This window comes from Cottoperca gobio, chromosome 13 (assembly GCF_900634415.1).
Source record: "Cottoperca gobio chromosome 13, fCotGob3.1, whole genome shotgun sequence".
Taxonomy (NCBI): domain Eukaryota; kingdom Metazoa; phylum Chordata; class Actinopteri; order Perciformes; family Bovichtidae; genus Cottoperca; species Cottoperca gobio.
In genome coordinates, this window is record NC_041367.1 from 2,181,288 (window position 1) to 2,203,706 (window position 22,419).

General features: G+C 41.9%; 1 protein-coding gene across 1 annotated transcript; it reads left to right on the forward strand.

Moving 5' to 3' along the window:
• Positions 1 to 19,193: 19,193 nt before the first annotated feature.
• On the forward strand, positions 19,194 to 21,136 carry foxl2a (forkhead box L2a). Its single transcript, XM_029447099.1, has one exon. It carries the CDS (start codon positions 19,396 to 19,398, stop codon positions 20,317 to 20,319), a length of 924 nt encoding a protein of 307 aa, XP_029302959.1. The 5' UTR covers positions 19,194 to 19,395; the 3' UTR covers positions 20,320 to 21,136.
• Positions 21,137 to 22,419: the final 1,283 nt, after the last annotated feature.

Here is a 22,419-nt window from a genome sequence, read left to right on the forward strand (position 1 = left end):
ACACACACACACACACACACACACACACACACACACACACACACACACACACACACATAATTATACTCACAGCACTTGTGATATCAAGAATGTCTAAGCTGATTATTTGATGCACCTGTCAGCAAATGCAGACACCCACAAGCATTCGCACCCGCCCACACACACTACACGGGAGCTGTTTATGCCAGCGGGGGTAGAAATGTAGTTCCATGTAGGCCAATGTCAGCGTTAGGAGAAGCAAAATATTTTCATTGCAAGAGTATCTGTTCGTGTCAACAATCTGATAGGGCGCTGGGTGGAGATAGGCGGTTCCCATGAGGCCCGTGGCCTCGGCAGCAACGGGGAAGGGGGGTATGGGGAGCTTTTTCAGGGTGAGGAGGGGGTTGCAGGATTGGTTGTTCCCAGATATCAGGAACATGGTGAGTGTCAACACCTCCAGAGGAACAGATAGAGGGAGGTCAGGGTGTGACAGACGAGCGATAGCCGCCGTGACACAGGTGACTCTACACGTGACATACGATTACAACACTTTCTACTGTAGCTGCTGCGGAGCAACGTTCATTGTGACAGAATCGTTTCCTGAATAATATCTGTTTCCCTCAAACACATTTTTGCCAGTGATTTCCAGCTATGCAGATAAACAACAAAGAATTCTGCGTCCATCGCACAAACAACGCAGGTAAACAGAATAGTGTTCAAGATGAGCTGCACACGCTGTCAGTCATGAGATCAATGTCATGCATGATCACTTCCTGTCTGACCTTTGAGGTATTACAGCTGTGTACACATTTTACGTCAGTTTTCTGGTATGAAACTTTTTTTTACCAAGTCTGTACTTGGATTAGTCAGGATACTGTTGAAGTTAGAAATGTGCAGCATGGGTTAGATTAGAGAGAATATTCACAATATCACAAACCAGTTGACAAACAGTGAAGCAAACCTGGAGCAGATTAGTGTTTTAGGGTTGGGCTGGGGAAACTTGGGCTCAGTTGGGCTCAGTTGGGCCCCCTTGGCGGTCGAACCTGGACCTGCTGAAGCGCCTTTGTTTTCACACAGGTCATTTGGCCCCGATGTCCCGGGTTTGATTCCAGCCTTTGGACTTGTGTTGTATGTCACACGCGTCTCTCTCGCCCCATTTTTCTACACTGTCCGCTGTCAAACAAAGGCGAGAATGCCAAATAAATAAATATATATATATATATATATATTTATATATTATCATAAGTGTTTAATTTGACCCCGTTAAGAAAACCTGCCGTTTACTTCCAATAAAAGCTAAAAATGACCCAGAATGGAGCTTTAGTTTTAAAAGACCGACATTAAATTACATTTACCTGTTTTCTGAACATGCTCTTTTCCCCCCTGCCACTTATTGTGTTGTGATGTTTATAACTATTTATTTATTGTTATTCATTATCGCTATCTAGTTTTGTCTTTCACAGCTGAATGTTCTTTTCTGTTTGCCTTCTTCTGCGCCGCCGCTCTGCTGAAGGAGCTGAACTCTGCTGCCGTCCTTGTACATGAGACTTCGTTCTTAAATGACCCGACTTGATGAAGCGAAGGACAACTGAAATTGTGCGAGTGTAAATCTGTGTGTGTGTGTGTGTGTGTGTGTTTGTATGAATCCATCTGTTTCCATAACGCTCTCTACAACACACTCTCCAAGAATCTGTCACGGCTAGATGCGTTTCTGGTGGTGATATAGAAACTCCTCTCTGCATATGAAGGCAGACACAATGCAAATAGAATTCAACTGCAAATTCATCTTCTCTATCCTATTACCTCTGAAACGTCTTTTAAACACTCCACAGTGCTGTCATAATATTGGTGTTACATCTGTCATAACATGCAGCGGCGTATTATGCCCACAGCGGTTTTTAAGAAAGCATAGATTACTAATCATTGCTGCAACGTCGTTTATAGCAATAAGTGTTGCCCCTCCCTAAGTCAACATCTAAAGAATCTAAAAAATAAAGCACGATAAGTACAGTCAGGTGTAAGATACTAATATGATAAATTAGGGTTAAAGTTACAGAAACACTGAATTATGAGTTACATAAAGAGGAGATCTCGTATATGCTTTATAAATGATGATTGTCATTTATAGACGAGATGATCTAAATATTGCGTTACGGCCTTGTTCTCTGTAAAGAGTTTTAGTAATGATCTCTTCTATGTGTTAATCTGATCAGTGATCTTTAATGTGGAACGTTTGAAATATAAATAAGTAGAATGTGGGAGCAGACCAAGGCTTTACCCTTGAGCAGCGTGAGGAGAACAGTCGGTTCCTCTCTGACCTGATGTCTGTGACAATCTGTGTCACACCGCCGCACCGCAGGACACACCGACGGGGCCGACGACGGCCTTCGCAGAGGAATGTTTAAACGTCTTGAGCAACAACATCTTGGGAAGATATTTGTGGCTTTAAAAATAGTTTTTTCCGGACATAACAAAAACAGGAGCAAGGGTTAAAATGTACAGTTTGATACGCATGTTTGTGAGCAGCGTGATTAGGAACAGACGGTGGCGGGATGTGAAAAGTGTGTCTGAACGTAGCTTAAGTAAAGTCATTAAAGCTGGTCTTATTCATATCTTTATATGAACGATGGTGAAAGTGATTGTGGGGGATTTGAAAGGGGTATTTTGTAGTTACCACCCCGAACAGTTCCACTACTATCTTTCGTTATTGAGTCTTTCATGAAAAAGCTAAACCAACATTAGCTCCTCGTCCAGCACTAAACGCAGACGTAATGGAGCATGTAGCAGCTAAACAGCTGGATATTAAGGAGAAAAAGAAGAGTGAATATTGTACTTGTACAGAAGCTAATATGTCAGTGTTGTGTTTACGGCTTGTATCACACAAAGACATCAACTAATGCATAATTAATATCAGTTCCACAGCAGAAGGGTATATGTATCTAATGTTTTAGCTAACATTAGCTAACATTAGCAAACATTAGCTAACATTAACTAACATTAGCTAACATTAGCTAACATTAGTTAACATTAGCTAACATTAACTAATATTAGTTAACATTAGCTAATATTAGTTAACATTAGCTAACATTAACTAATATTAGCTAACATTAGCTAACATTAGTTAACATTAGCTAACATTAGCTAACATTAGTTAACATTAGCTAACATTAACTAACATTTGCTAACATTAACTAACATTAGCTAACAGCTAACATTAGCTAACATTAGCTAACATTAACTAACATTAGCTAACAGCTAACATTAGCTAACATTAGCAAGATGCATGATGAGTTGCATTACTTATGAATTCAGCTTTCTTTGTGTAAGAGGGAGAATAGTCTGCTTCATACGTGACATCTCTATTTAAAGCTTGTAAACGCTGCTACATTCCCGTAACTGAATATTGCAGCAACACTTGCACTTCAGGTGCTACGTACACATGCGAGTTATAAATGTCTGTGACATTGTAAGTATTTAATGAACCTAAATGGCCTCAGGCAGCTGTGAAGGCAGACTGCTGTATACGCTTTACAAAGAGGTTTTGGAGCGGGCCACATTTTTCCAAGTTTGATGAATAGGACTTCAGACGGACGTTCCGTGTCACTGAGGCTTTTGTACGTCGCCAAACAGAAAAGTCTGAGCTTACTACTCAAACGCAGAGCTTCCTTACACCACAAGTCACAGCGCTGATGTGAATGTGTGCCGGCTTGTCCGTAAGCACCAACATACATGCTTTCTGTGTGTGTGTGTGTGTGTGTGTGTGTGTGTGTGTGTGTGTGAGTGGGTGTGCGTGCGTGTGTGTTTATGAAAAAGGCATACTGTAAGAATTGATTTAGGCGAGGTGAAGAAAAGAGGTTTGTGTATTTACAGCACGTCTGCGCCTGACATCTGAAGTATGTCACCGTGTGGATATTTTCACAAGGCTTTAACCTTTTTCCAATTTTATTTATTTTCATGACACCCTGAACTGGAATAAAGAAAGAGGAAGAAGAAAAAAAGAGATTGACAAAGAGGAAAAGAAAGGAAGGGTAAAGGAGAGGTTAGCTGGGAGGCAGACATAGGAAGGAGGAAGTTCATCCACCTGTGTCTGATTTACAGCAGTCGGATATAATCTCCCCGACCAGAGAGAGATACAACTCTTTTTTCAGTTCGATGTGCTGGAACAGGACTGCAGAGGATGAGGCCTGTTCTTGATATCTGACTACAGATACGAGACGAAGGGGGTAATAGCGTTGCAGTATAGGAAACGTATGGCTGCACCAACCATCAAAGAAGTGAGAACTCAGATGTTCCACATTTGTGCTGTTTGTTTAAAAGATAAAATATATTGCAGGATAATGTTGGTGAAGAACAGAATTGCACAGTAATCAATACTGTCAACGGGCCATTTGTTACATCAATGTGAACTCTGAAGAGAATTTGGATTAATCACAGGCAGGAGGTTCTCTGTTTGCATGCCGACCTTCAATGGAGAGGTCAAAGGTCAGGTTCAGCTCCAGACCAGTGCCCTTGGATTTAATAGGTTTCTATTTCTTGCTTGTGCAGCCTGGTCTCCTTAAAATGATGTTTCCATTCATACATTTGAAGGTGTTTTTGACAACGTTTGAATGTTCTTGTCACGTCACAAACATGCGTAATGTTTCCCCTCAACACGTAATGGAGGAAGCAGTTTGGTGGTCTGAGAACGTCACTTTGAAGACGCTTCAGCAGGTGCTGGAGGACACAGCGTTTGGCTGCAGCTCCACGCTGAGAGAGAATATAATACTGTAAGAATTGTGCTTTTCTTTCTCCCCTGGTTCTTCTAAATAATCTGGAATAATAATAACCCTTCCCGTGTGACCTGATGAGCAGATTTATTTTATTATTCTGCACTTTGGAGCTGCAGTTCGTTTCCCTTTGGCCACTTCGGGGCATTATGACTTGCAAAAAAAGACTTAAGAGATGCGTTTGGTGGCGGGCAGGTGGTGTATCGTGAGCCGCCTGCTGCATAAGCCAATGACACAGTCAACAACATACGCCCTGCTGCAGTATGAGCATCTGTTGAACCGGCTCCTGCACTAATCTGCCACCAGTTTCTTCAGTCAGTTGCAAGTTTCATCAAGTAGAATCGCAGATTACTGAGCTGCTGCTTTCATAAATCAGATACCAATGTCAAGATTGTAACGACAAACTGCTTGACATTCACATTTGCGCGCTGCACATAAATCTGTTTCGTGTTTATAACCGGACACAAGTTGAAACTGAGGGTCAGAGCAGTAAAGAGACGTGTGTGTGTGTGTGTGTGTGTGTGTGTGTGTGTGTGTGTGAATCCTCCTCCACCTTTAAAGGCCTCCTGTAACTCCAGATATCTCTATGCACGGAAGAGCTAATCAGCAATTAGTGATTGGTTATGTCGTGCCAGCATCGTAACACCACCGCAGTGACGTTTCCTGCTGGCGGGGGCTCTGCTGACTGACACCCTCCGGCTCTTTCACTCTTACATATCCTTCTCAAAGAATCTAATGAAGCAAACATGGCCGCTTATTACGTGGTCCGCTGCCTCGGAGCCTCCTGCTCCCTCGCTCTCTTCTCTAATCATCAGACCTCAGCTCTCGGAAACAAAGGGCGGTGTTTGTTTTTTTGCGGGCCTTTTACTCCTGGCGTGTTCCTCCGCCAGCGCGTGCTGGCCTTTGATGTGTGACACACCAACGTTCGCTTACTGAACTATCTGGGGCCTCCAGAAAAAAAGCGTGCAGAGAGGAGGGAAGAAGGGAGGAACACAAAGGAGAGGAGATGTGTTTTCTTTCCTTCTCAATCACTCGTAAACGCCGCACAATTGTTTTAGCCGGGAGCCTTTGAGCTAATCTCTCAGCGTCGGAGCAGACCTGATGTGTTCGTTCCTAAGTTTAGCTCAAACAAGTTGGACTTGTGAAGACCTTTTTTATTTCCTCTACTCTCTGAAGATTCTTTTTTTTTACTTGTTTGACCCCGATGTCTCCGCTGAATACTTCTTTGCTTTTGTTTTATTTGTCTAGACAGACTCTGAGTCACGTCATTGATTTCTGTCAGAAAACACAAAACCTAGTTATGTCAAATGATGCTAAAGAACTTATCCAGAGCTGGATCAGGCTGATGGGGAGATAGCAGGAAGCCCCCTCGTACAGAAACACAGACATGATGAAGAGACAGAAGCTGATAAGGTGGTGTTACATGATGAGTGCCCCAAATCACACACACACACACACACACACACACACACTTCTTCATTGTCTGCTGGATATTACGCTTGAGCTAGCATGGAGAATGCCTGCGTTTCATGTGTGTGTGTGTGTATGCTAAGCAGAGAAGGTGTGAAAAGTCTGACTTCTAATTCACCTCCCTCTGCATAGGGGTTAATTCTTCCTTTCCATCCGGCTTACTTAAGATTTAAGAGAAGGGGGGGGGTCAGAAGTGGCAACAGATGCATACATGTGCCTGTGTGTGTTATTGGAAGAAGGAACTTTCTCAGATTAAAACGTCTAACTAAAGCTCTGGCTGTCTCACACCGCCAACAATCTGCTAATCATTTTGAGCACAACTCAACTCTCTTTTTTTTAAATGAACACACATTTGTAATATAATGATTACAGTTCCTCCTCTCTGTCTTGTTGCAGTCTCTCTGGACAGACAGGAGCTGTTTGCAATAACACATCTTCAAAACAAACACAACAGACAGTTATCAGGCTGGGATCAGTCGCTCAGAGCTGTTTGTTCTGCGCTGCGGTCCACAAGGGGGCAACGTTTGTAGGCCAAACGTGTGACATCATTATGAGCCGTGTCCCAGATCCACACAAGAAACTCACTCTCCTCGGGTTGAGCACAAAATGACACATGTACACGATTAACTCAAGGAAGAGACGGTGAAACAAATATGAAATCTTTGGACGTTGACGAACATCAGAGCACATATTGGATCATTTCTGTTATAATATGATAAAAGTGATGAATGTGTCTCCAGATCTTCCACAACTATGATTGTGACCATGCTTTTTTAAAAAGATAATCAAAAGGGCTTTTTTTAATTGTTGATTTAGCTTTATAAATGTGGAGATACATGGTTTTCTGGTACATTTCTCTGCACACACATTAACATATGAGCACTTTTCCACTGTGAAAGCGCTGCAACCATCAACCAGCATCACAACTGCACGCCCGTTTCTTTTAGGAGACACAGGACAAGCTTCTTCAGTCCAGCTTGTGCCACAGGATAGTGAACACAGCACTTTATTCTTACACTACCTGACGCTGTAAAGACTCTCTGAGCTTATAACGTATAATGTCTCCATATGATCATTACAGATGCTTCATCGTTACAGTGTTTACATTCTCTATATTCCTCCCTCCTGCGTCTCCCCTCGCTGGTAGCTAGGCCTGGTAATACCATACATGCCCTGCAAAGGCTCATAATTGCCCAGAGCTATTAAATGGCCAAATGGGATTATTTCTTCAAACGAAACTTTAGCTGCTTTTAGGAAGGAGTGTGAGGGATTGGGTCTTGCTGCTCCCCCTAATCTGGCAGGAGACCCCCACAGTCACACTCCTCCACATGGCTCCCATTACCCCGCCACAAATCCCTAATCCCTCCGTTTGTTTTCCCGGATGAGTCCGAGAAGAATGGAGGGCGAGAGAAGGCGGAGGAGGAAAGGGAAGGCAGGAGTCGGGGTCATGGGTGATGGTGATAATACTGATATAAACTGATGTACAGAAGTTTAATCTTTGTTGTAATGAAACCTATTTATATTTAGAGGGAAGACATATAGTTCCCCTCTCCCTGTGTGTGTGTGTGTGTGTGTGTGTGTGTGTGTGTGTGTGTGTGTGTGTGTGTGTGTGTGTGTGTGTGTGTGTGTGTGTGTGTGTGTGTGTGTGTGTCTGGCCTCCTCCTCTCTTTAATAAAAGTATTGTTTGTGTTTCTCCTGATTGGGAACACATTGGGCCTGGGTCGGGCCCTGCCGGTGCTGGGGTCCGGGGTCTAGGGCAGACCGGGGGTCCTGTTCTCCGGGGGTCTCTCCTCTGGTCCTTCCTCTTCTCTCCTCAGAAGTCTCGTCTGCTCGGGGGGCCAGGAGGGGTGGCGGGGTCGCCCCTGAGAAGTGTCCCGCTGCGGGATGACCCCGCGCTGCCTCTATCAGGGGGTAACCTTAGTCCTCTCCTAACGGACCCCTCCCCTCCCCGCAGGGATGTAATACACACACACACACACACACACACACACACACACACACACACACACACACACACACACACACACACACAAGCCCGTCCCCAAACAGCCACACAGGGTGATGAAATACACGTGCACACACAAAATTCACATACACAGCCATGGCTGATTGTTCTCTTTGTACCAGACTGTGAAGTACACACATACATATTCACACCCTTTTGTTCAGAGACGTACACACACACACACACACACACACACACACACACACACACACATTACCGGAGAGACCATCATGCAGGTCGAACACAGCTCTGCTGCCTGTGTGGCTTCAGCTTTGTTGCCATTGACGACTCCCAGTGTTTGAGATCCCCACATCTGATAGTGTTAACATGATCAACTTCAAGCTGTTCCAGCCGTGTTGCTGACGGACAGACGGAGGGCAAGAGAAGTGACATAACAAAGAGCGGGAATAAAAAAATGAGTTTGCTGGATAAATCATCAGAATGAAGAGGCGGGATGCACATATGGAAGCATATAAAATGATAGTCAGAGATGAAGAAAGACACACGGCCTCCACACAGCATGAAGAGCGAACACATGGACTCATATTAGCTCATGGAGTTAACAGGCAGCAGCGGCTCTCTGACATGAGCTCATGTGTTTGGACAGATCTGCTGAAGGTTTAAGACCAGTACCGAAGCCTTATCTGATCCAGAGATAAAGTCTCTCACTAAGAACGAGAGGGAAACACACACAGGGGCAGCCAGTGTGAATGGATGGTCAGAGGAAGAGAGAGAGATGTAGCTTATGTACGAAGGAGAGGAAGAAAGAGGAAGGGAAAGAGCGTGAGTGTGTCCTGGGAGACCCCCGGCCACACAGCGCACACTGGGTGTGTGTTGGTGGTGATGTCAGCGTGAAATACAAAAGTGCGTACGGATAATGAGAACAAAAATCATCGAGGACCTCAGTATGTGTGTGTGTGTGTGTGTGTGTGTGTATGATAAAAGACGACACATTTCGTAATTACATTTTACATTTTACATATTCTCCAGCTGTTTATCTCTCTTCTCTTTATGACTGGAGATCATCGTAATGATCCGTGCGTGTGATAGAAACTATCTTTTATTTATTTATAAGACTTCGATGTCGTCCTTTAACATGGGCCTTTATCGCACAACCTCAACATCGTGTTGCAGCTGCTGCTTTTACTTGTGTACCTGCAACATGGACAACTTTACATCAAGCGTTTACCTTTTAACTTCTTTCACTAACTGTCTTTGCACTGACACTTCAACTTCTTTCAGTGTTTCAATCTCATGTGTTTCTAATGCCTGACTCTCCTTATACAGTGTTGTAAAGCAGAATATAACACATTACATTAAAGTGTGTGTGTGTGTGTGTGTGTGTGTGTGTGTGTGTGTGTGTGTGTGTGTGTGTGTGTGTGTGTGTGTGTGTGTGTGTGTGTGTGTGTGTGTGTGCGTGTGTGTGTGTGTTCAACCAAAGACATTAATACAGTGGCTCATCCACTTGCAGTATCTTTTCAGCATCTCACGTCAATTACATTTGACTGTGTGCACATCTGTACATCGATGGATGATTCGTGCACCATCGGGCAGCACACATCAGAACCAGATCTGAGTGGCCAGCGCTTGCCAAGGCCTTTGTGCCCAGCGTGATGTTGCTTCCTGCAGGAAGAGGGAGAGCAGAGGAAAAGCAAAACAGGACATCTTCAGATCTGTCAGTGGAGCAGCCTCTCTCCTCTTCTCTGCCCTTGGGGGAAATCGCACCAAAGGAAGCGCTCTCCCTCCTTTTCTCCCCCCTTGTCTGCCCTCGCCCTGCTCCGCTCTCTCATACTCCTCTTCTCCTCCGTGACACTGAAGCAAACAGTGATGAATGTCACCTTGCAGGATCAATTCAAATTCTGACAGCCAGTCGTTTGACACAAACTAACTATAACTCTTGATCACTACGGTCCTTCCGCTGGAATTACTGGTGTTGTTCGGAAGCAGAAGTGAATTCTTCTTATTTCAGAGCATAATAAATGGTAATATAATATATAATAACATAACATAATAAACTCCCCTAAATGCAATAAGTAGCACTTTTAACACCATTATAGTCACAATCGTTATGCCAAGACATACATCTTTGAATTAATTAGAATAAATTGGCAGCCTTAATAACATTCTGTTATGGTTTTAAGTCAAGTTTATAAATTTGTATTTTTAGCATTTAAAACTTTAAATTAAAAATAAATGTTTTTCTAAAATCTCAAATATATAAATAAATATTAGAAGTAAAGAAATCCTTAAAACTTGATTCCTTAGTAAATCATTTTAAGTTATCCCCTTTCACAAAATATGTATTTTTATGATGTGCTTAACTTTTATTTTGCTTTTTTTGTTATAGTTTCTCAAAATTTTAATATTTTTTTGACTTCTCACTTAATGTGCTTTCCATAATCTGCACATTTAATGACCAGCAACTTCAAAATATGTATCAATAAAATAAAATAATGAATTAAATTAGAAATAAATAAATAAAAACTTGTGGTATTCATGGCAGATTGCACAACCAACTATTTAAAATGATAAAGTCTCAGATGGATCAACACTCCTAATAGTTAAATCTGTATTTTCGAGCCGTAATCAGGTCCAAGTGGAGCCGGAGGAGATTGTGCCGTGTTCCAGAATCAGAAACCCAAAACTCTCCTCATCCTCGGCTGCCGGCACTCCTAAACCATCGTCAAGGTTACCACAGCCACTGTTTGTGTGCGAGGAGTGTGTGTGAGTGAGTGTGTGTGTTTCACCGCCTGGTTTCCTGTTTGTTATTGTGGTCATGACGGAGGCAGGAGAGCTGGAATTGGGGAGGTTTGTGTGGTGTGCTGTGTGCAGGCGGATCTAACACACAATGACACTTCGCTGGCACAGTGTGTGTTAGTGGTGTGTGTGGTTTCAAAGTTCACATCTTCAAACTATATTCACTGGATCCGTTTCAAGTCAGCGGCGGTGGCCTTGAACATCATCTCTCAGCATGTGTGAAAGAGAATGATGAGTAAATTCAAAATGAAGAATCTCTAATTGATCTAAAGTCACTTTTTGTACTTAATTGCTCAATTGTTTGTTTTTGGTCATTTATTTCAATTAAAAAACTATTTATTTCAGTGAAAACCATACAAGTTGTTAATTAAATCTTAGATCCTGAAATGTATTTGACATTGTGTCTTTATGTCTGTTAGATTCTGCACATGTAGAGGAGCAGCATCTTCAGCTGTAATGAACGGGAGACATCTCTTACAGGACACTGTCATTAGCAAAGTAGCATAGCATGGAGCCCAAGCTATCCCGGTGCTTAATAAATGATCAGGAGATGGAGAGATAAAGGAGCAACTCAAGTACGATATAAAATACTGATGAGAGCGAGAAGTAGAAGGACCATAATGGACAGCTGCTGTTCGGTTTAGATAACATCTCCTACCTTATTCACTGCAGCCCACATACACTCTACTCTATTGTACACAGGTAGGGAAAGGACGAATAACCTGGTTGCTCTGACAACACTGTGGTTCAAAGGGAGGCTGCAGGGTGTGTGGAAAAATAGAAAGAGTAAAACAGCACATGTGTCCTGAGTGTTCGTTGTGTTCTGGCAAAGTGTTCAAGGATGGACCTGAAAGGTTCATTAAAAAAACTATTTGAATCTTTGTTTTAGTGTTCATGGAAAAAAAAGATGTCATGAAACAGGCAGAGGCCCCTTCACCGGCAAAATGTCTCTCAAAGAGACACGTACCGATCAGGAGGAGACTCAAAATGACCACAAAGACACTTAAAACAAATGAGAAGAGACACAAAATAACTACAAACAGACACAAAACAACTACAAACAGACACAAAACAACTACAAAGAGACACAAAACGACTACAAAGAGACACAAAATGACTACAAAGAGACGCAAAATGACTACAAACAGACACAAAACAACTACAAAGAGACACAAAATGACTATAAAGAGACACAAAATGACTACAAACAGACACAAAACAACTACAAAGAGACACAAAATGACTACAAAGAGACGCAAAACTGACTACAAACAGACACAAAACAACTACAAAGAGACACAAAATGACTAAAAAGAGACACAACACAACTACAAAGAGATGGAAAATGACTAAAAGACACAAAACAACTACAAAGAGACACAAAATGACTACAAAGAGACACAAAATGACTACAAAGAGACGCAAAACGACTACAAACAGACACAAAACAACTACAAAGAGACACAAAATGACTACAAAGAGACACAAAACGACTACAAAGAGACGCAAAAATGACTAAAAGACACAAAACGACTACAAAGAGACACAAGATTACTACAAAAAAGGCTAAAGAACTATAAAGTCTATGGGACTTTGTGAAGCAGAGGTTTGTGGGGCCCCTCGTATGTCTGTGCCCAGGGGGCCATTATCTCATAATCCGCCCATGCGTGTTATAAAGAAGAGCCACATTGACAGGTAACATGTCTGATTTCATTTCTCACCACATCATCTAACACAGACCACCAAAGCAGAGTGCAGCCCGTAGCAGGGTCCACGCAGAACCTCTCTGCTGTTCTGCACCATTAACACACACAGTTCTCACATGCAGCTCAACTGTAAAGGTCACATTCACCTCATTATTCCTTACGATCTTTCAACTGCAGAATCCTCTGCCTGAGAAGATGGCGTGTGATGTGCACGCATCTGTGTACAAACGCTCCCATTAATTCATACAGCTAGTCGTGCACATGTTAGAGAGAGTGTGAGTCGCTAACAAGCCGGTGTTTGAATGTTCTCCTCTCGTTCCTTGTCAAGCCAACACTTTGATCTGTCTTCAGGGTGTCAGCTGGCAGCCATGTTTGTTTGCCCAGCGAGGTAGGCTACCTGTGTAATTACCTCTAACGAAGTGACTTGTTTTGATTTGGCCTGAAATCTAATCCCCAGCCAGGGATAAAGATGTGGAAATGGGTTTGAGGTTACTTGGGGATTGTGAAGTGTGAGCCTGGCTGTGACTCGTTAAGCTGTTGCAGAGGTGAGAAAGGTTCCTCTGTGAGTTTCGAGGAAGTTGATACTTGTGAGGAGGAGCTCTTTTCTTCACATCCACTCAGAGCTTCGACCAGCTCCCCTCATCTCCCACTTTCACATAAATACACAGTATATGCACAAACACACACACACACACACACACAAAATCTACTTGTTGACTCAAACGCTCTCCCTCAGCTCGAACACGGTGCACGTACGGTACACACATACTTCTGCTTCTGTGAATCATTTAAGCTCTGGCTGCAGTTCAAGAAAAGCTCAAAGAGAGTGTTGTTGGCAGGAGGCTGCAGCACTTCACCTCTCCGTAAAGGTTAGCGCGAACACAATGTGTCTCTCCTCTCTCCTCACCTCCCTCCTGACTTATCCTCGTCGATCCTTCTGTGTTCTTTCTTCTTCGCCTCGTCGTCTTCATGCTCCTTTTCTGATATTGCATTTGCAGAAAACGTATTGTGCATCATTGATTTCTGCATTTCATATCTGCATATTACCAACATGTATTAATGAATGTTGTGAAGCTACTTTGAAAACAGTTTTGCAAGTTATTACAATTATTTTACACTCGAAGAACTACAGCAAAGCTACAGCGAGACAAATCCAAGATACGAAAAGCCAAAGAAACATGGGGTTTGATTACAGAAGCGATGGTGAAATAAAAATAAAACAATATTTCCTTTCCTTTAATGAAACATTGTGTGTAGTTTCTGTAGTAAACTAAGTTACACAACAAATGGCAAAAAAAAAGTAATTTAACTTAAATCACTTTGCAAATATCAATGTTTTACCAGCAAGCAACTGCAAAATGTAGTTAAACTACTATTTTAATTACATGTAGTTCTCCCAACACTGGCTGCTATATTTATATATATATTTATATTATTAACTAATGCACAAAGTCTTCAAGCTGTTTCGTAAAATATGGAAAGTCAATTGTTTGTTTTGCCTTGTCTCAATATTGAAAGTTTAAAAACAGAAGCGTTTTGTGAGAAGTGTTTGAGAATCATTGAGAAACCGTAACAAAGTGCGGGCTGTGTGCGTCCTGGAGGAGTTACTGTGGAAGAGCTTCCCAAAGGAGCCGGTAACAAACGTAAACACACCTGGTCACAAAAACAAAACCCGTCACCCACTGCACTGGAGCTAATGAAGGATGGGAGGAGAGGAGCAGGGGTGTAGTCCCACAATGATCTGAGTGTTTGAAGCAGAGGGGACTGTACAAAGTAAGGAAGTGTCCCTCACACACCACCCGCAGAGCATCCCCCTTAATAAGACTTGCCCATAGGAGCACATGCATATACCTCAAAAGTGAGACCATGTGCGCATATGCATTTGTGTTTATGTCTGTGTGTACCCCCCCCCCCCCCCCCCTTAATCCATGCGGGCGGGGATGTAAAGGAGATGGGTGGATTCTGGTGGTCAGTGTTTATTTGCTCTATCTCTCTCTTCTTTCGGGGAAGAACAAGAGCCATGTTGGAGACGCCACATGAGGGCTGAGGGTACATCCTTCTTCTTCCTCTCCACCTCATCCCTCCATCCCCCCCCCCCCCCCTGTCTCCCCATCTCTTTCCTGCACCTCATAAGGATTCCATTGAGGAGAGGCAATGTCTTGTTGATGTTTAATCACGCAGACAAGCCAGATGCAAATGAACCAGAGGACAACCCAGAGGGATCAAACTGGGACAAGCAGTGAGCGATGGATCTCCCTGCAGCCCGTCCAGAGATTATGGACTCAAGATGAAACAAAGCATTTGTTTTAACAATTATATATAATTTATATTAAATGCATGTAAGGAAAAAATGACAGTGAAAGAGTAAATATTACAAAAACTCTGAATAATGTATTAAGTCTGGGGACCATCATTCATATTGCTGTTACATTAACCCACAAACGTTATAATATATATATTTCATTCAGCTCCAGCTACATCAGAGGATGTGCGTATGTGTTGTGGAATAAAGTAATCTTCAATGTGTGCATCCTTGTTATATTATCTTTAAACAACTTATTACAAACATACATGTTGTCAATTATATGAATACTACAGTGGCTATATGTATTAGTATTACCACCACCATTATTACAAATACTACTTCTAGGCCTACTAGTACTACTACTATTACTATTATTATTATTATTAATAATACCAATAAAAATAAAAATAGTATTATAATAACAACAACGATAATATTGGTGTTAGAAACATGCATTTTTTATCACAATTGTTTATTATAAAAGAGTGATTATTGTTATGATTCTGATAACACAGAGATCATTTAATATAGTATTGAAATTAATAATAATTAATAATAATACTAATAACAATAATAATAAATAGAGAGTAGCCTCTCTCACCAGTATTCTGCCGCTCCTTCCTTGTTGCCAGAGCCTGACTGAAGCTTCTCCAGCCCGGGTGGTTGTTCTCCGGTCCCGGCCTGACCCGGCGGATCCGTCCGCCGCATTCCACCCGCACGCGCTATCATAAACATCCTAGTCCTAGACCTGTGAGGGCAGGAAGTGCACGAGGACAGGAATTCCACTCTTTCAAATTACATTACGGTGCGTTGCAGTGATGGCTCTTCGGTGTATTGTACCACACGCACACCGCGCGTTGGGAGGTTGGGGGGAACTGCGGCCTTTGATTGTTGCACTAACAATATATAATACTATAAGATGTCTTAGCACGAGTCAGAGTGCGCGAGGCGGCCTGTTGGATCTTTTTATTGGAGCGTTTATTAGAGAGGTGTTGAAAGACTTAGAGGATGTATATTTCTGTAAGAAGAAAACACGGACTCCTCTCTGTCTGTGAGTCTCATCTCATGCAGCCCAGAACATATACTTTACACACGAGGAACAATGCGTTTTGACAGGACACAAGACGCATGTATTTTGACATTTGACATTATTTTTAAATAATAATTTCACGTCGTGTGTCTCATATGCATTTAAAAGGTTTCTTAAAGGCCTATGAGGCTCATAGCTACACTGTCCTGTCGGCTTTTTGAAAAAGATAAATCAAATTCTGCCGGAATTTGGAGAAACTATGTGATAAATAACCTTTAGTTGCAAAACAAATGTCCACATATGAACTCGTATCACACTGAGCAAATTAGCATATGTTAGCTACTATTTCATTGTTGTTATTTATTTAGTTTTATTTATTAATGCATTTGTTTATTGCCCATTAAAGTCCCCGCCTATAGGAAAACAGGCTATACTATCAAATGAACATTCCTCAGCGTCTCTCTGAAGCCTACAGCAGGTCAAGTTTCAGCTCCTTGTTTTGTTTACGGATTTTAGACATGCTAGTTTTCAGCTTTGTTGTGACGTGACGCGCGTGACTGCAGCAGCTCACACCCGGAAGGTTACAGCAGGTAGCCTAATGGAGAGGGGGGGGGGACAAACAGATTGCAAGAACACAAACTTTAACCTGAGACAAAATGTAAGTCCGTGTGCAATAGAAAGATAAATATTTAGCCTGGAGTCAAACCTTCTGAAGGATAACGGTGCGTTCAGGGGAAATATGATAAATTAATTAGTCGCGTGTGTGAGGAAAACTATGAAAATGTTTTCCAACAGGTAGGCCTAACATGCATTTTCTAATCATATAAAATACAACATATCTGGTAAATTATCCTACATTGATGAGCTATACATTTTGGAATAACCTCGCCCACAGGGCCTATAAACAGGCTCTTTCTCTGCACGTGCCGTTAGCACTTTAGCCTGAAAGTAGGCTAGATAATAACAGTGTTTTAAGGGTGATGCACGGGACTGTAGTCGAAGCGGTTTGAGGGTATAGAAATATTAAATGATGACTAAATTAACCTTTATATTGCATGCTATAGGAACTGTCTGTTGACATGAATCTGAAAGATGTAGGCCCTACAATGCAAATGCTAAACTAATCATGGAACAGTTTGAAAAGTCTCCCCTCTAAAGTTTGTTGGTGTGATTTCTACTTGTGTTTGAGTGAAGGGAAGACGAGAACACCGCAGACTTTCTCTGGAACAATAAAAGAAGACTAAACATCTCCCGGAATCAAGAGGTAGATCTAAACACATAGTGGCTCAGACCGAAGGGGGGGGGGGGGGTAGTTTGTGGTCTCTGCTTTATTACAATCCACCACGAGGCCCCTAGATTTTTGTCGATGTGTGTGTCTCATGGAATTGACCAGTAAATTACCTTATTTAACACATGTATTTATAGTCAAAGTTAACCAACTCGTTCACACTGTCATACACAAGCATTCATGCAAAACATGCTGTTCATTTATAAATATTATTTGTATCGGTTCAAACGTGATCTGTAAATTGATAACGAGGTGCATCTCTTCGTGTGTCATTTGATATCTGTGTTAATTAACACACTGAATGATGGTGTGTTTTAACTAAGCCAAATACTTACAACGCAGGGGCAGAACAGCGGTGTTGAGATTATCGGGAAATGCTCTGCGTCTCGAACATGTGAGAAAGACATTGAAACACGGAATAACATCGTGCAGTGACGCTACGAGCTGTGAGTCTCGGGTAATTGCACGATGAGAGATGGCTGGCTCTCCCCGCGCTTCAGCTGCTGCGGCCAGGCTGCAGACTGGGTGCAGGGTGATGACACACATGCCAATGCTGTTCCACCTGCACAGACTCCCAGAGCACGGAAATACACTCCCAGAGAAAGCCGAGGGGACCCTCATGGGTGGCCAGAGAAATGTATACTCTCCGCGCACTTCCCTCTCTATGTGAACTAATTAAGCAGCACTACCGATCCAGATTCTCTTAGAGCTGTGTTTGCAAATGTGCATGTTGGTCTGGGATGAGCATGTGATGGCCTCCATTTGGTAGAAAGTCAAATATATGTGGCTTTATAGTTTGACTGACGTCGTTTGTGCAGGCGAGAAAATTACCTGTTTAACTTGTGTGAAAGATTATTGTTATTTATTTCTTAATTGTTTGTCCCAAGCAGTGGTGGACAGTAACTAAGTACATTACTGAAGTACAATTGTGAGGAACTTTACCTGAGTGTTTTTGTGTCCTGCTACTTTATACTTTTTCATTACATCTCAGAGGGAGATATTGTACTTTTTATTCCACTACATTTATTTGACAACTTTAGTTACTTTGAATATTCAGAATCAGAAGAATAATACAAAATATAGACAAATCAACAATATATACATATATATAAATATATATATATATATATATATATATATATATATATATATATATATATATATATATATATATATATATATATATATACATAAATGCATCAATAATTATAAGCCATTAATATGACACGTGGTCCGTTGTGCAGAATGAGTACTTTTACTTTTTGCACTTTAAGTACATTTGTATGCTAATACTTTTATACTTTTAATTAAATAAGATTGTGAATGCAGGACTTTTACTTGCAATAGAGTAGCATACTTATACACCGTGTATTACTACTTTGAAATAAAATATCTGAATACTTCACCACTCGTTCCAAGTATTTTATTTATTTATTATTATTATATTTATTATTTATTATAACAAAAAAATCACTTAAATGTAATTTCTCTTTCTTACTTTTCTGATATGCTGCTTTGCTTCTTCCAATCCCAAAAAAAGCAAAACAAAACTGAAATGTCTGATTGCCTTTTATGCAATTGAATTTAGAGAAATGTATTGAAATGATACTTTCATGTCCATCTCAGTATTTGTTTGATCCTGTTTGAATGCACATCTACTTTAATGTGTGATAAAAAAACGAATTTTAACAAGTTAAAAGCAGCCGATTATTTTCTTATTCCCTGTAACCACCAGAGGCGGAACTCAAACACGCACAAATCACAAAGCACGACATCGCTCCATGGAGATCATTGGAGCAAAAGCAGCCTGTCAGTGGATCAGGAAAAAAAAGAAGAAGGAAAGGGCTGGGCTTACTGACTCACAAACCACAACTTGGGTTGCGCCTCCATCAGAAACCAGTTTAGAAAAATCCCCGTTGAAGAGAGAGGAAGGTCTGGTGCATGTCACCTACTGAGCCGAAGTTTGGAAGACAACTTTCATTTCGCGGCGCATCCCGAGGTTCTGCAACACGTTATTTTGCGCACCGAGGATACACGCGCCATTAAAAGTTTTGCTTTTTGGGGCATTTGAACTGGACTTGTTTTGTTGATGATGATGGCCACTTACCAAAATCCGGACGATGACGCAATGACCTTAATGATCCAAGAAACCAACACGACCAAAGAGAAAGAGCGACCCAAAGAGGAGCCGGTCCAGGACAAAGTCCCGGAGAAGGCGGATCCGTCCCAGAAACCGCCGTACTCCTATGTCGCTCTCATTGCCATGGCCATCCGGGAGAGCTCCGAGAAGCGCCTCACTCTGTCCGGTATTTACCAGTATATAATCACCAAGTTCCCCTTCTATGAGAAAAATAAAAAAGGTTGGCAGAACAGTATCAGACACAACCTGAGTCTCAACGAATGCTTCATTAAAGTTCCGCGGGAGGGCGGCGGGGAGAGAAAAGGGAATTACTGGACACTCGACCCAGCCTGCGAGGACATGTTTGAGAAGGGGAACTACAGGAGACGCCGCAGGATGAAGCGGCCGTTTAGACCTCCACCGACGCACTTCCAGCCGGGGAAGTCCTTGTTCGGAGGAGACGGCTATGGCTACCTGTCCCCACCCAAGTACCTGCAGTCTAGCTTCATGAACAACTCTTGGTCGCTAGGCCAGCCGCCCACTCCGATGTCCTACACATCCTGTCAGATGGCCAGCGGCAACGTGAGTCCAGTGAACGTGAAGGGACTGTCAGCCCCGTCATCTTATAACCCTTACTCCCGGGTGCAGAGCATGGCGCTCCCCAGCATGGTGAACTCTTACAACGGCATGAGTCACCATCACCATCCCGCGCATCCCCACCATGCCCAGCAGCTGAGCCCGGTCACAGCGGCACCACCTTCGGTCTCCTCCAGTAACGGAGCGGGCCTTCAGTTCGCCTGCTCCCGCCAGCCCGCGGAGCTCTCGATGATGCACTGCTCTTACTGGGAACACGAGACCAAACACTCGGCGTTACACACGAGGATTGATATTTAAAGTTTGCCAAATGGTCTGTGTAAAAAAATGAGGACTGAGAGTGAGAGTTAATTCCTGTGATTTCAAAAACAGAGCCAAGAGTATTTTTAAGAGACCTTTCTGACGAGCTGCTTGGGTCCAGCTGACATCTATAATTGCCGATGGGGAGATACAAAATGGAATCGGGAGGTAAAGAAGTCATCAGGACACATCAGGTAGCACAAACTCTGGGAGCCATTTCGTGCGCCTGTATTTCACTTGGACTGATGGCCATAACTCGGTATTGTAGTCATAATTGTGCCTATGAGAAGATTTTAGTTTCCACGGGGATAGACATTGCTGATATTGCTTCAGCTGTGTGTTATTGTTATGCGTAATTGTTTCTCTCAACTTTACGCACGGCTTATCTTAACTATTGCCAAATGAAACGTGAACATAAGATACCCTAATTAAGTCAGTGCTTTAATATGTGATTGAATCAGAGCTCAATGTGGCCCTCTTGGTAACTTGCACTAAGCGAGGCCTCCATGGCGAAACTTCACCCTGTCATGGTTGTGAACTTTGTTGGATTAAAAGGTGAAAGTGTCGGTAGAGATCCGTCAGACTGCCAACAATACAATTCAGGGTTTTTCATATTTGTTGATCCCACGTGTATGTATGATATCATTTCCAATATGACGCCAGCCAGTGCCAGGTTTTGTTAATCTTTCTGATTTTTTTATTTTATAAACGTGATTAGATATTTTGTCTCATTCATGTTGGGGCCATGTTTCATTTTAATTAGCACTTTTCCCTCTTTTCTAGGTTTGTGAATTTCTTAATAAACTTGTATTTCTTAAAGTAATACAGTGGTCATGAAGTAATCTGTTTTTGGCTGTGATCACCACTGTTGGCACGAGACAAACAGCAATCAACAATACACAACTGTGTGACTATAACGCAGCATAGAAGTATTATATTGTTACAGAGCATACATTAGGTTTTACGGCTTGTTATAAAATGCCATGGTTATATTAATGTAGTTAAACTCTTGTGCAGGGTTATAAGATTTGGCTCTGCAATTATTCCACTGCTTACCGCGTAAAATGTCTTATATTTATGTCAAAATTAATATATATATATATATATATATATTATCAGTTGCTCAATACTATTTATCCATTTAGTGTGACTAAACAGAGACATTCTCCTTTACTGTAATAGCTACTAAGTAATAATAATAATAATAATAATTTGTATTGCAGCTGTTACTGCACATCTGCAAAAACACGCAGGAATATATCAGTCACGAGTTCTTCATGCCACCCTGCTCAGGTCAGGTTTCTATTTATTATCATTTGTTATTAATATCATTTACTAAATGATTCCGTGTCAGTAGAAAAATGGCGACGCTATGCGCGTCCTCGGGAATATTATCCATTCTATTATTTTGACGGCTCAATTCTAACGCAAGAGGAACGAAACACACACAGAGCTGAAGAAATGCAAAGTCTTACACACTCAATCTTATTTATCATTTGCGTTGGATGTGTGAACATGAGCAAGACTTTAAGATGTTGTACTTTTATATAGTTCTACTCTCAATGATAGCAAATCAGCTGCAACAACAAAAACAACAGCAATACAATTAATAATAATTCATAATAATATGTTATTGTGTTTTTTCCGGGGCTGCCAATAAGGAAAATAATAACGTTAATGCTTCTCGACTGAAAATCATTTAGGAGATCAGATCAACGAAGACAGGAAGTGCGTTAAACATCAGGCGTCGTACATATTCTTCCGTAATACTTTCTAAATGTGACATCCTATCAAAGAGTCATTTACTCACGCAGAGTCTTCTGTGAGGATGAAAGTATAAAGTCAGACAGCTCCTCCTTCTTTGTTGTCTTTTAGCGCGAGACGATTGAATTACGTGGACGCGTTCCCGCGAGCCCCAAAGAGGGCCAGCTAGAGACATGTTGAATGAGCGAAACGCCTTAATACAGAGATTCATCTCCAGCCCGTCCCTCCTATAATCACTCTCATATTAACACACAGATGTATTACTGTTTTCACTTGAACATTTAAGGGCTGTATCACTGCAGTGACTTCACTGTTGTGACAGCACACCACCGCTCT

Excerpts from the sequence above, each read along its gene's own strand:
- foxl2a (XM_029447099.1), top strand. The coding sequence starts at position 19,396 with ATGATGATGGCCACTTACCAAAATCCGGACGATGACGCAATGACCTTA.